The 13,826-nt window shown below is 38.0% G+C and overlaps 1 protein-coding gene across 1 annotated transcript in view; it reads left to right on the forward strand.

The window, feature by feature from the left end:
• Positions 1-13,325, forward strand: part of LOC148012268 (myosin-H heavy protein) — a 53,155-nt gene extending 39,830 nt beyond the window's left edge. The window contains exons 8-13 of the mRNA XM_087669454.1: positions 11,841-11,926; positions 12,024-12,062; positions 12,229-12,291; positions 12,379-12,426; positions 12,508-12,636; positions 12,761-13,325. Coding sequence (XP_087525580.1) covers positions 11,841-11,926; positions 12,024-12,062; positions 12,229-12,291; positions 12,379-12,426; positions 12,508-12,636; positions 12,761-12,808 — 413 coding nt within the window. The 3' untranslated portion in view covers positions 12,809-13,325. The remainder of the gene's footprint in view (positions 1-11,840; positions 11,927-12,023; positions 12,063-12,228; positions 12,292-12,378; positions 12,427-12,507; positions 12,637-12,760) is intronic.
• The last annotated feature ends 501 nt before the right edge of the window (positions 13,326-13,826 follow it).

The raw sequence follows: 13,826 nt of genomic DNA on the forward strand, positions 1-13,826 counted from the left end.
TGTAGTAGCCAACTCTTTATTGGGCTTTTCAATCCAATCAGTAAATGTCTTTTTAGTTACCAATCTTGTATCTTCTAAGAAAAACTCTTCTCTCAAAGTTTTCTTAAAAGTTGTTTAATTAGCATCTCTTCTATGTAACTCATCAATCCGATCATGCAATGTATGTATAGCCAAACATGAGAAATACCGACTCCATGCTTATTGCGGTACTCTATGAAACATCTTTTCTTCATACAATCGGATGAAGGCCTAAACATTTTGACCCTTAAAATGCATTCATAGCTAAGGAATCAATTCTTTCTGCTTCTTGTTGAGTTTGCATCTGCTATTATAACAACTGCTGTTGTTCTTGTTGTTGCAACAGAGCAATCATTTGTTGTAAAGCATCACCACCACTTGAACTTGTAGAATCCCCCATCTTTACACACTTGTTGTCTACTTTCACGTCGGGTTCACCACTGTTGAAGCGTTTGGGATGGAAAGTCTACCATGGGGGTAAGAGACAGTAGGATGAAGGGAGATTTAGGGAGAGCAATTAATGAAAGAGAAGGGGTTCGAAGAAATAGAAGATATAGAAGAATACTCGTAGAGGTGAAGCATGTCAATTTATTTCTGCATCTTAAGAAGATAAATTTCTTGTAGATAAAAAACGTGCATCAAACAATAGCTTCTTCTTTGTTGCTTAGATTGCCAATTTGATGCTTCTGCTGGCTTTGAAAGGGAGGTAAAACACCATGCCACCTGGTTAGAATACTCCCAAATCACTCCTTCTTCTTTCAGTTTAGAGTGTTGTTTGCTGTCTATAAACTACGATTGATCTTCGCGGGATTTTGCCAAATCTTCTTTTTGCATAAAATCCCCAAAAAATGGTTGAAAGCCATTTGTTTTTTTTAAAACATGTCATCCTATTCTAAAAGTTGTCTATAGCTTTTGGATATTTACAAGAAATAATATTAAAAATATTAAAAATAGACTAAACTTATAAAAAAATCTAGTATTTTTGAACCATCCACAATACGGACACTGACACTAATGACTAATATGGCATTGACTCTTTAGATAAATAAGAAAGTCGAATGACGATGCACTTTAGAGTTTTTCACATTGTGTGCACGTAGCGGCACGACAGCGTTGTAAGCGATGGGTGCACGAGACAATTGAAGAGATCGTGAAAGCCTTGTATGTGACACAAGACAATCAATGAAACCCTAAAATGTGCCATCTAGTTACTTTTATTTGGCTCTCAATGAACGGCCAAATGTAGTATTTGAAGTCTACGATATGTACTAAACTAACACCCTCTTTTAGATTCGAGATCATGCGATACAACAATTGAAATTAGAGTGGAGCATATTTAGCAGCCTCAGAGAAAGGATACAAGATGATTGAAGAAACTCTAAAAGACTTGATATGTGATATGAGACAATAGAAGAAACCCTAAAAGGGGTCGCCTAGTTATCTCTATTTGGCACCCAATTAAAGGCCAAATACAATATTAAAGTCCCATGATATATACTAAATTAGCATCTCCTCTTGGATCATGAGTGATTGAAATAATGAAATATACAACTTTGAGTTGCTAGACTAAGCTAATGTATATGGCAAGCCTCTATCAGGGTCAACTGCATCAAGAAATTGGTGAGATCAAGAAGTCTCACTACCACCTTCTCAAATCCATCTTTGGCCCGAGAACTAGTGGGGGAGCTTTAAGGCTAGAAAACAAGCTTCTCAATCATCATAGGCTTAGCCATGCAATTGGAATGGAAGTTAGAGTCCAAGGATGATTAAGAGCTTGAGTCATCCTTGCTCTTCTTGCCCTTCTTTACCTTTTTTTGAAAAGTTGCTAGCTTCTTGCAATCATTTGGGAGATATCCCTTTCTCCAAGAAGCACTTTAGGTTTTTCTTCTAGCCATCCCGCTTTGCAATTGCAAAAGCTCAAACATGTGGAGTATCGACTATAGACGACAATCTTCTCTCTAGCCTTAGGAAAGACTCATGCTTCAACAACATAGATTGCATGTGTAGGAAACTGATTTGAGTTATTGAGTTCTCATCCTCAAGTCTTTGGTAGAACCATTAAATTTCTATGAATGCTTGCAAAGCACTAGCTTCACAATATTTGCTTTAAGAAGAGTAGCTTGTATTTGTATGCTAAGAAGTTGGTCTTGGATCGTTGTCACTTGGAGAAGAAAGGATTTAATGGAATTTGTTGGCTCAAACTTGAGGGTTGAAGATATCCATGGAGAGTGAAGCTTGTATGGTTGATGAAATCTTTTACTTCAAATGAAGCTTTTGTCATTGGAATGGGAAATGAACTTGACTTTTTAATTAAACTTCTCTAGTATTTTTAATTAAAGTGAACTTTAATTTTGATACCTCTAGCTTCTGGCATTGTGACCATTGCAATGGTAGTGAAAAGTTTTGACCATTGCAATGGTGACTATGGACCATGTATCACTTGGTGTGAAAGGCACAACATGTTTTACTAATGTAACATTTCAATTTGCAACAATCCGCATATCCATGTCACTCTTAAGAAAAAAAACTATTTCTTTGAAATCCTTTTTGAATATGTCTATTTTAAATTTGTTATACTGTTTCTTGTGGTGCTTTCCTTAGGACCTATCCAAGGGTGATACATTTCATTCGAAAACATAATGTTTCAATGGTGAGACGTTTCATGACTACCTTGAAACTTTTATTAGATCGAAAGTTTGAACCTTAGAATTAATGAGAGCCTTTGAAGATCTTACCCAATAATAAATAGCTCATTTAAGTTATAAAGAAGGCATGGTGCTTAAGTTTGGTCCAATGAGTAGCTTACTTATGACCAATCAGCCATTTATCAATTAGCACTTTATCAAATTTGGATTTTGATGGAGCAATTGTTTACTCAATTAAGAAAGTTAATTTTGGTTGTCTGGAGTATCTTTTTCTTTACTTGAGCAACCCAAGTTGGAGATAGCCATTTTTCACTTTTTTGTTGTAAAAATTGCAAGTTTCAGCCATGGAATATAAGCTGATAGCGTGTATGGAGTCAAAACAGCAGCTAACCTTTTTCTCTTTACATGAGGGTTTCATTGGGAAGTTTTACAACTCTTGTCATAGCAATTTATGTTGTTATTTTGATTTAGATTTTACCTAAATGGGTTATTATAGTACAATAGATTGAGATCCTATCCTTTTTAAGTTCTTGAGCCTTGCATACTTTTTGGATAACTTTTCACAAAGAAAGAGAAATTTTATAGTTTTGTCACAAGAAATCCGTCTATTTGTGAGAGAAACAATATAAGAATACATGTAAACTTTGCATGACAATTTCAAGGAAAATGCTTGATGAAGTTGGGCTTAAATGTTGGTTGTCATTTTTTGGGTTTGATAGGCACAAAGACAACCTAAATTAAGTAGTCCTTTCTCTCTTCGAAGGCAAACTCAAAATGCAAAGTTTTAATACTTCACATGCATGTAATATATTGCTCAATACTCAAAGCTCATTGCCCAATAGTAGGCCAAGTCACCAAGGGAAGGGGAGATAGGTAATTGAAACGTACGATTAGAATGCTCCAACAGTGTAAAACATGAATGTTCAAAACTAAAAACTGTCAAGTTGCATTACACAAAACTAGCAAACGAATATTGTAGGAGTGCGTGAAGTGCTTTGCCCAACTTTTCGTTTGTCACCCACAGTTGGTACGGTGATTTTCCGCAGTCAATCCACCACCCTTGCTCACAAGAAGGCACTTTGCTAGAAAAGAGTATAGCTTGCAAGAGAGCTTTGAGAATGAAAGAGAATAGTTGTATTATGTAGGCTGCAAGGCTCAGGTGGAGGGAGAAACACCTGGGCGTTTGCAATATGAAAGTTTGTTACAATGCTTGTTTGCACACTTGATCTTCCGTCATTTGAAAACATGTGAGAATGTGGATGATTGGAAGTGTGAGAAAGAGACAACATGAATATTGATAAAAAGAGAGATACATGAATCCAATAAACTTAGATTAGAATGAGTAGGCAATGGAATCCATAGGATGAAGCATGAGATGTGTAATACAATACTAGTAGGGTATCAATATAATGATGAGAGTCTTTAGTCTCCCTCTCTCGAAGGATGCAAGATAATGCGATGCAACAATCAAGGCTAGAGTTGAGCGTATATAGAAGCCTTGGATGGGACACAAGACAATTGACATAACCCTATATATGTTGCCTTGTTACCTTTGTTTGACACCTACGTAAAGGCTAAGCACAATGCCTAAAGCTTGTGTTTAACGCTCAGGTGCAAAGTCAAAGTGTTGGCGTTGAGAGTGAGATTCAAGCATAAAACCTAGAAATGCATTAAAACGAGTCTTGTTCGTAAGTGTCACCCTAGCTTATTTTGGAGTCAAAGATAGTTTTTTTTTTGTGTCTTTTGATATGCTAAGAATTGAATTGTAAATACTTGCAACAGATTTCTTGCTAGCTTTGCTTTTTTTTTGTTAGAATAGTTGGTTCTAGCATTGATCTTTTACATCAAAGAGTAGAGAACATCCTTGAATATGATAATCAGAGCTTGTGACCTTTCTTTGAGTAAATCACAAAAACAATGTTGGAATATTCAAATGACTTTTTTATGCAAAAATATATGTATTTTTAGCTTTTAGCTTACACATGCATATTGTACAATTTATGCTATCTTGCTAAAGTTAATTCTATATTTTGGTGGATCTAGCCTACAGTTCTAGGAATTTATATTTTTTTGTATGTGAGCTTGACCTTGGTATGCTTGAGTTTTAGTCATAGGCTCAATTGAGACATGTTGTGAGTGGTGCTAACGGAAGTATGAAGATTTGTAGTAGAAGTGTACAGGTGAGTGAGAGTGACAGAGAGAGTACGATCTGATTTGGGTGTACCAACAATGTGTTGGTACACAAATAATAAAATGTATTTATACTTAAGGCACGTAGGGGTGCATTCACATGTACAACATAATAATACATGTGTACGATACATGGAGGTGAATAAAGGACCTTCACATCCCAACAACCTCTGACTTAAAGGTTCGAAGTAAACCTTTAACCTTCCCACTAGTTGTATGCAATGCTCATGTTGAGCCTTGCTTAGACTTTTAGTGAGAACATCTGTAGGATTGTCCTGTGTTTTAATCTTGGTCAATGTGATTAGACCATCTTCCAAAATCTGTTTGATAAAGTGATATCGCACATCTATATGCTTTGTGCATGAATGATACATGGCATTCTTAGCAAGGTACATAGCATTCTGGCTATCACATCCCAACATTGGAGTACTCATAGACAAGCCGAGATCCTTTGTAAGTGTGCTTAGGCATATAGCTTCCTTAGAAGCTTTAGTAGCTGATATGTATTTGGCTTCAGCAGTTCTCAGTGCTACGATGTTTTACAACCTAGAGCACCAAGAAACGGCCCCACCAGCAACTGTAAAGACATACTTGCTAGTGGACTTGCGAGTGTCCAAGTCACCTGCCATGTTTGCATCACAATAACCTTGTAGACTAAGTGCACCATGCCAATAGCAAATACACTTTCTTTGTGTACCCTTTAGATATCGAGGAATACACTTGATAGCTGCCTTCTTAAGCGTGTAGACCTGCATACCCAATGATCTACACTCTTGGGAATCGGGTTTACATGAGGAGGTATGTTATTTTCAGCATTTATTGGCTGATGTCAGCCATTTTCAGCATGCTGTCCATGTTGTACAGCACCTTCATTTTCATTTCCAACACTTGCATTTTCAAAATCAGCAAGTTTATCTTGTCATCCATGACCTCCTTATGCTTCTATTTGTTGTCCATCATCATCTAGCTCAAAAATAACCAACTGACCATCAGTTTCAGCCTATGGTACAGTATCACGAGGCTCATCATTTGAAGAAATAGGTGATTGCAAATTCTAAAATTTGACATTTTTCATGTCTTCATCAGAGGCTAAAGTACTTTTCAGCAACTTTGCCTCATTAAACACAACATTATGATTGCGAACAATTTTCTTGGACTATGGTAACCACACTCTATAGCCAAATTCACCCTCATCACCATAGCCTATGAAAATGCCTTTGGTGGATTTCAAGTCAAGTTTACTCAGCTCATCTCTGACATGCATGACAATTGAATATCTGTAAATGGTCATATGAGGTCGATTTGCCAGACCAAACCTCCTCAGGAATGCCATTATTTAAGGATTTGTTTGGAGAGCGGTTGCAAATGTGAACCACGGTTTTAAGTACCTCTCCCCAAAATTCATGAGGGAGATTAGTAGTGGACAGCATGCACCGCACTCTTTACATAAAGTCTTATTGTATCTTTCAGCCATCCCATTTAAAGAAGGGTTGTAAGGAGCTGTAAGCTCCCTCTTGATTCCATGCAAGTCACAAAAAGACTTAAACTCAGTAGATGTGAACTCACCCCCATTATCAGTTCTCAAGCATTTCAGCGTTCTACTTGTTTGAGTGGTCACAAATGCATGTTTTAAAAACAACAAACACTTCACATTTCTTTTTCAATAGATAAACTCAAATTTTCTTGGAACAATTATCAATAAAAGAGACAAAATATGCAGCACCACCCAACGATTTCACGAGCATACTACATACATCAGAATGCACTAAGTCCAAGATATTGCACTTATGGGAGACACTAGAGTAAAATGAAATTTTCATTTGCTTTCCAAACTAATAGTCATTACAAAATCAAGTTTAGAGCCTTTTTCATCAACCCTCTTCAAAGAGGTAAGGACATCAAGTCCTTTTTGGCTCATATGGCCTAATCTCTTGTGCCACAACTTGAAATGATAGTCAATTTATGCAACTGCAAGAAACTTGCCATTCAAAGCTTTATAGTGCAGACATTACAAAGTGCCCTTCTGGGTTTCTTTTGCAATCAACATGGAACCCTTTTTCAATTTCCACAAACCACCACCAAACAGTGTACTGTAGCCATACAAGTCAAGTTGACCAACAAATAGTAAACTCTTCTTGATGTCCAGCACATATCTAACATCTTTCAACACAAGCTCTTGCCCATTATCCAAGGACAAGCGTATAGTGCCTATTCTATAAATGTTGTAAGCATGGTTTTTTTTTTCCAAGATATACTTTTCCATAATTGCTTGCATTGAACATAGCAAAACACTCCAAGCAAGGAGTTACATGGAAAGAGGCATCAGAGTCTACAATCCAAGTTTGAGTGACACCATCATCAACTCACAAAAGTGCATCAATCACATCAGCCTTGGTAATTTGCATATGGTGCATGTGACATACAAGGGCATCATAATCTAGTGCACATAGTACATCAGCCTTTGCATTCGAGAGCGTCTCTATGACTACACTGGAGGCCACATTGGTCTTTTCCTTGCCTTTGGTTGCCTCAGATACATCTATCTTATCCTCTTTCTTCTTTTTGTCTCTTGCATTCTTCTTTCTCTCTTGTTTCTTCTCGTAGTACCTCCAATCAGGCTTCTTGTGGCCCTTCGGACCACATTGATAGCAAGTAATATCACTCTTTTCCCTTCCTTTGCTCTTGCTTTTGCTTCTCTGTTCAGCATTTGCATTTTTCTTTTCAGCTTTGCTTCTAACATTGTAAGCTGAGTTGTTGCCTTCTTCACTAGACTTACGTCTAATTTCTTCATTCAGGATTAAACCTCTCACACCATCATATGAGAGATTGGGGTTTTTATTGACAGAAACCACCAAGGTCTCCCAAGAAAGTAGTGTCATGATCAGAAAGATCACCCTCAACTTATCATCAAAATCCAAATTAGCATCCTTGAGTTGATTTAATATACTAGTAAATGAACTCAAGTGCTTAGTTGCAGACTTGGACTCATCCAGTCGCATATTCACCAACTTGCGCATTAAATGCACTTGATTAATGGGTGTGGTGATCTCATAGGTAGTTTTCAACTTCTCCCATATTGCATGACCAGTATCTAAGCCCTTAATGTCTGTCAAAATGTCATCAGTGATCCATCTTTATTTAAGCCACATCCTTTTTGTTGACTTTGGTCCAATTTGCATCAGACATTTGTGCGGGTTTATGTTCTTGCAAAGCATCCTCACAATCCTTTAAGAACAATATGCCCTCCGTACGGTCTTTTCGAAGGTCAAATCCCTGACCATGAAACCGTTTGATTTCCATCAAACTCTTAATATCAGAACTGGAAGAAGTTGCAGCCATTTTTATCACAAACACAAGTGTTAATGCACTGAATTGTAGGAGCACAAGCTAAACCAGCAAATACACTGCTGTTCTTGCCCAAGCAGCAATAAACCTTTACTGTTTTTACATAAACCAGCCACCACGTGGGCAAATATTGCAGAAATTTACCAAAATCTGCACAAAATCCCAAATTTCCAGGTCCAACTGTGCATAAATGTCAGCCAATCTGACCTAACTGAGTAAAAATTCATCAATACATGAAAAGTCCCAATTTTTCCAGGTCCAATGTCAAAATTTTTTACTCGGATGAGAAAAATTTCAACAAATTTGGCAAAATCACCAATTTAATTGAGGCCAACATGCACAATGTCAGCAATTTTTGACACAAATGTCATTATCAAGCATAAACCGCATCAAATCTGGGAAAAGCCCCAAATTTCGTGAAGCAAATTTGCATAGATTTATGATCTGTGCTTATGCGTGTGGATGCCCGGAAGGGAATAAGTGAAATGAGATGGAATTTCAGATTTTAAAAAAGGGAGGGGGCGTTGACCCTGCCTCGTCATGTCGCATCCGTGCAGCCCTTGTTGGTGTCACGTTGGATCCCGTCGCCACGCACTAGTGCCTTGCTGCACCCTTTCGCCATGCAACGGTCTCCATGCTAGTCCTCGTGTGTGCTTGCAGCCCGCATTTCTTGTCGCTTGGTCCCCTTGTCGACTTGCCATTGGTTGCCGGTTGGTCTTCTACACAACGCTTGCTCTAGTCTTTTGCACATGACTTTTTCCTACGATTGTAGCCTGTCAATTGGCAGCCATGTTGTTGGTCCCGTCAAGTCATGCATGACTTGTCGAGCAATACTGTGTCAACATCTGGTTTGATCTTGGGAAACGTGCACAACTTGTGTTCTGATACCGATTTTTGTGAGTGGTGCTAACAGAAGCGTGAAGATTTGCAGTAGAAGTGTGCAGCTGAGTGAGTGACAGAGAGAGAGAGTATGACGTGATTTGGGTGTACCAACAATGTGTTGGTACACAAAGAATAAAATGTATTTATACTTAGGCATGTAAGGGCGCATTCACATGTACAACATAATAATACACGTGTGCGATACACAGAGGTGAATAAAGGACCTTTACATCCCAATAAGACATGAATGGAATTATTTTTTTTCTAATTTATTACGTGGGTTCATCATAATATATGACTACTCATTAAGAGTCAACTCTAGCGCACTTTTCTAGATATCTAGTAGTTACAAAAGAAACAAAATCAGTAAATAATTAAATATACAAAGTAATAAAAAATATAAATAACTTTTTTATTGTGTTGTAACACTTCCAAAGAAATATTTCAACTTTGTTCAAGAAGTAATCTCATAGCTATCTATGCCTTCTTGTTATGAGTTTGAGTGTTAGCTACTGAGTTATACTCGGTTGATCGACAATTTTTATAAAACAAGTTTTCTTTCACCTATCAAAGGGCCCTTGTTACTACTACTCAAGGGGAAACAAGGAAAAGGCAAGAAGGCTTAAGACCAAAACCAAGACCAATATTAAAACTGCAGCAACGAGCCAAAGGGATCACCCAGTCTCAATTAATATTTGGATGAGAAAATATATCCAATAAAAATAGCTAGTGCCAACACTATGAAAAGGCTAGTCATATTGATGATAAGTATCTCATCTAAAGTCTAAAGGCACACAGCCCTAAGAGAAACAAAATAAGACCTCTGCTTACAATTGCAATGTGATCAGTCAGCCAACAGAATTGGCACCATTCTTAACTTCAAAGGGTATGCTTGACTAGTGTGTTGGATCATAAATGGACCTCGATTCTTTGGCTCAATTGTTTTGATGAGTGGATTGGTATTGCATGGATCACACACCGCTTGTGGTCACATCTCTTGATCATAATGTAAAGCTTTTTAAGGATACTCATGAACAGCCCTTCGATGAGCACACATATCGAGTTGTGGCAGGAAAGCTTCTTTGGTTGGTACACACTAGGACAACCCTTGCATTCTTAATTTCATTGCTTAGTTGATATTTCAATGCATCGAAAATGTTACATTGGATTGTTTGCTTGAGTTTGTTGAGATATGCTAAGTGTACTTACTCTAATGGCTTGTACTATAATAAAGGTTTGATTTTGTAGGGATACAATAACTCTAATTGGGCAAGAGATTTTGATACGTTATGTTTCCATGGTAGTTGCATTTTCTCCTTGGGCATGGCTTTCATTGTATGGTTTAGTCGTAAGTAGGAGATGGTGGTTGTATCCATTGATGAGGTTGAGTATGGGGCTCTCAATGATAGCACCACAAAGGCTATCTACTTGAGAAGCTGGCTGGTGGAGCTTGCATGACAACTTAACAATGATCTTCTATGACAACCAGAGTGCCATTGCACGTGTTGTGGTAAACTCATCATTAGTTTGAAGACAAAGCATGTTGGAGTGCATCTTCATTTCGCAAAAGATAGAATTGAGCTAGCACATGTTGTGGTAAACTTGTCATCAATACGAAGACAAAGCACGTTGGAGTGCGTCTTCATTTTACAAAAGGTAGAATTGAGCTAGATACCATTCGCTTAGAGTTTGTGCCTTCATTAAATATTTTTTGTAAACATTTTTACCAAGTCGGTCAATCAATCGATCCTAATTCTTGAGCTTGATGGGGAGGAGTTTCTCTCTAGCTTTTCCTTCCATTGTTTGGTGGTGAGAGGAGGTGGTTGCTTCTCTTGGTGCTTATAGGATTTTGGTCACCTTATGCTTCAGTAACATTTTTTATTGTATCATTATATGTTTGCATCTTGATGATCATGATTGTAAAAGGGCGCATGGGAAAGTGAACAATTCCCATGTGAGGGCATGGTCAAGTGGGACCGTTGCATAGGTTTTTCTTGAGCATTACATTTTGCATTGCCCTTTGCAATATCCCATGCATTGACATTCTGTTCTTGTAAACATGCATTTGTGTATATTTATTCCTTTTTAGTCAAAGAGTGGTCGACTTAGATCCATCATATTCGTGCCAACTCACATGGCAGTCTCCAAAGGAACTGTCTATGGCAGCACCCCACACATACCCTTAATACTTTTATCATTGACACCCATGAGTGGTTGGGATAGCTTTTCCACTTTGTGATGTTGGATCAAGAACACCCCCACCCACCCAGTGGTAGGTCCTTGGGCAATTGATGAGCACTCTTTATTCGATGCCTTGACTTCTTTGGGGTGAGCCTTTGGACTCTCAAGGTAAGATTGCCATTGTCAGAGGAGCTAGAATGGTCATGCTTAGGGGATCCAATAATTAGGTGTGTTCATACCCAAAACGAGCTTGCATAAAATTTAGGTGCAACCTGCAAATGACGTTGTCAGAGATGCTCTTTGTATCATGCAACTTTGCAGCTGGGGACAAAGCACACCGAGTATGTTTGCCCTTCAAAAAGTCCAGTCACTGTATGGATGTAATATCCTGATTAGTTCTTGTGGGACTTTGTAGATGACTATGCAAGTTGCTGATGAACTCCTAGAAATCATGAAATTTTTCGGTTTAGCTTTGTCATGATTTATTAGACAGTAGTTGTGTTCTAGAGTGCATAATTGATGCCTTTTCTATGTGGGGAAGTTGTGTTACTGATGTCTTTAGATGCCAATGTCTTTCAGACTTCAATAATCCATTTGAAGAAGAAGAGAAGGAGCCAGACACTGTTGTATCAATCATGTATCCTCTTGAGGGAGATAGCCCACCGGTAGGCTTTGTAATTCTTTCTATTTAATTGTTATGGACTACAGTGTTTATTTTGCACCCACAAAATTAGTGGTTAATCTATACATTTACTGCGGCAGTTAATTACCGACTTTGATTGGGCTTTCGATGATGTCGATGTAAGTGAACTGATCATTTCTCTAATGCCTGCAATTAGGAAGGCTTTCACTTCCAATAAAATTTGCTCAGCTATCTTTTTGAGCTTTTGCTCTCTTTCAGAGCAACTTTGCAAAGAATATCTCTGCACTAGATAAGGAGCCTGATCTGTGGACATTTTGACCTCAGGAGGTTGCAGACAATCTAATAAACGAGGAAAGCCTCCCTGCTGAAGAGAGGGAGAAATTCAAGGTGTGCACAAACATATTCATGTGATCAATGCTGTGATTTTAGTTTTCCAGGATGATTTGATTGCTTTTCTGTTCTTCTGGGAAATAGGATTTTGTGAAGCAGACAGTAGCTGCAGAGAAGAAACAGCAGCGGCAGGTTTGTACTGGTTTGGTAGAAAATTTGTCCAGTTGTACAGTGGGTAGTAAGGAAATTAGACTTAATTCTTGCCTTTGGCAGGCAAAGGAAGAACGAAGAAAAAGGATTGAAGAGATGAGCGCAGAAACGAAAGCTCTTTATGAGAAAATACGTTTTTACAAGTTCTATCCTGTTTCTAGCCCAGGGGCACCAGACATATCTGAGTTTAAGGTTTGTGAGTTTATTTTGCATTTCAAATGATGTTTTGATTGGCCTTTTGGAGTAATTGTATTAGAATGAATTTGGCAAACCACTAACCTGTACAGCAATTCACATGTATCTTCTCTTTGGGCAGAGCCCATTTATTAATAGGTACTATGGCAAGGCATCAGAGGTCTTGTGATTTCATGTTTCAGTAAGGCTTCAACACCGGCTGGAAATTTCCAGGTTTAAGCAAGATTTTGGCACTTGTGGAAGAAAGTTCCTTATCAGGTTCTTCCTACGGGAATATTTGTGGCCTACTGGAAAGGTTTCAAATAAAACCATCTGGTAGGCCCCATCAATCCAGAGCCGTTATGAGTTTATTTGCTGGTGATTTTTTCTATCGGCCTATAGTTTTTCTGTGCCAGAGAAATGTTGGACTTTACAGCAGGGGCTCACATATTAGGGTTTGTCCATGGAAAGAACAACCTTGTATAATATACTCTTGTCTTTTCTCGTTTTGAGAAGTCCCATCGTAGATCTATGTTGATGTGTTTGTATTCTTTAGCTCAATTTTGTTATTCTACTTTTACTAGATATGTGGTCAGATGGTTGAGTACCGATGGAACAATTTCCATGTAAACATTTGATATCATGATTCACCTTGTAATTTATATGTTTCTATTCATCAGACACCATCTGAAGATGCTTTTCTTTCATATATCTCTTTGTTGGGCTTTGTTCTATTATTCCAAAGCTCTGCAGGTTGTTATTGTCAGTATACTCATGCCTTTATTATTAATAAAGTGTAGGCGATAAGGGTGAAACTTGCATGCTCATTTCATAAGCTGTGCTATTTAGCAAGAGTTTCACAAAAGTATATGTGAAGGAATGTGAAACGTTGTCTCCCTCCAACTCACTCTTAGAATGTTTCCTTAGCAAATTTCCACTCTTGCACCAAACGCCACGCATTCGATTGGAGTCCCTTCACAACAATAGCACTGTTGGGAGGCTGGCTTATTTTCAAGCAGGTAATCATTCAATTGTTGCAAAAAGACTTTCCTGGCGTCACTGCCAAACAAGGTATTAAAGAGTTTCCAATTGAAAATGACTTTTGGAGGCAAAACCAAACAAAGTATTGAGAATTTCAGTTCCTTTTCGAGGAAGCATTACACACTGTATTAAGAGGTAGTTCTTTTTAGATGTTATATTTGTTGCCT

Source organism: Lygodium microphyllum, chromosome 27 (assembly GCF_053477565.2).
Source record: "Lygodium microphyllum isolate KBCC chromosome 27, Lygodium_microphyllum_v1.1.10, whole genome shotgun sequence".
Lineage (NCBI taxonomy): Eukaryota > Viridiplantae > Streptophyta > Polypodiopsida > Schizaeales > Lygodiaceae > Lygodium > Lygodium microphyllum.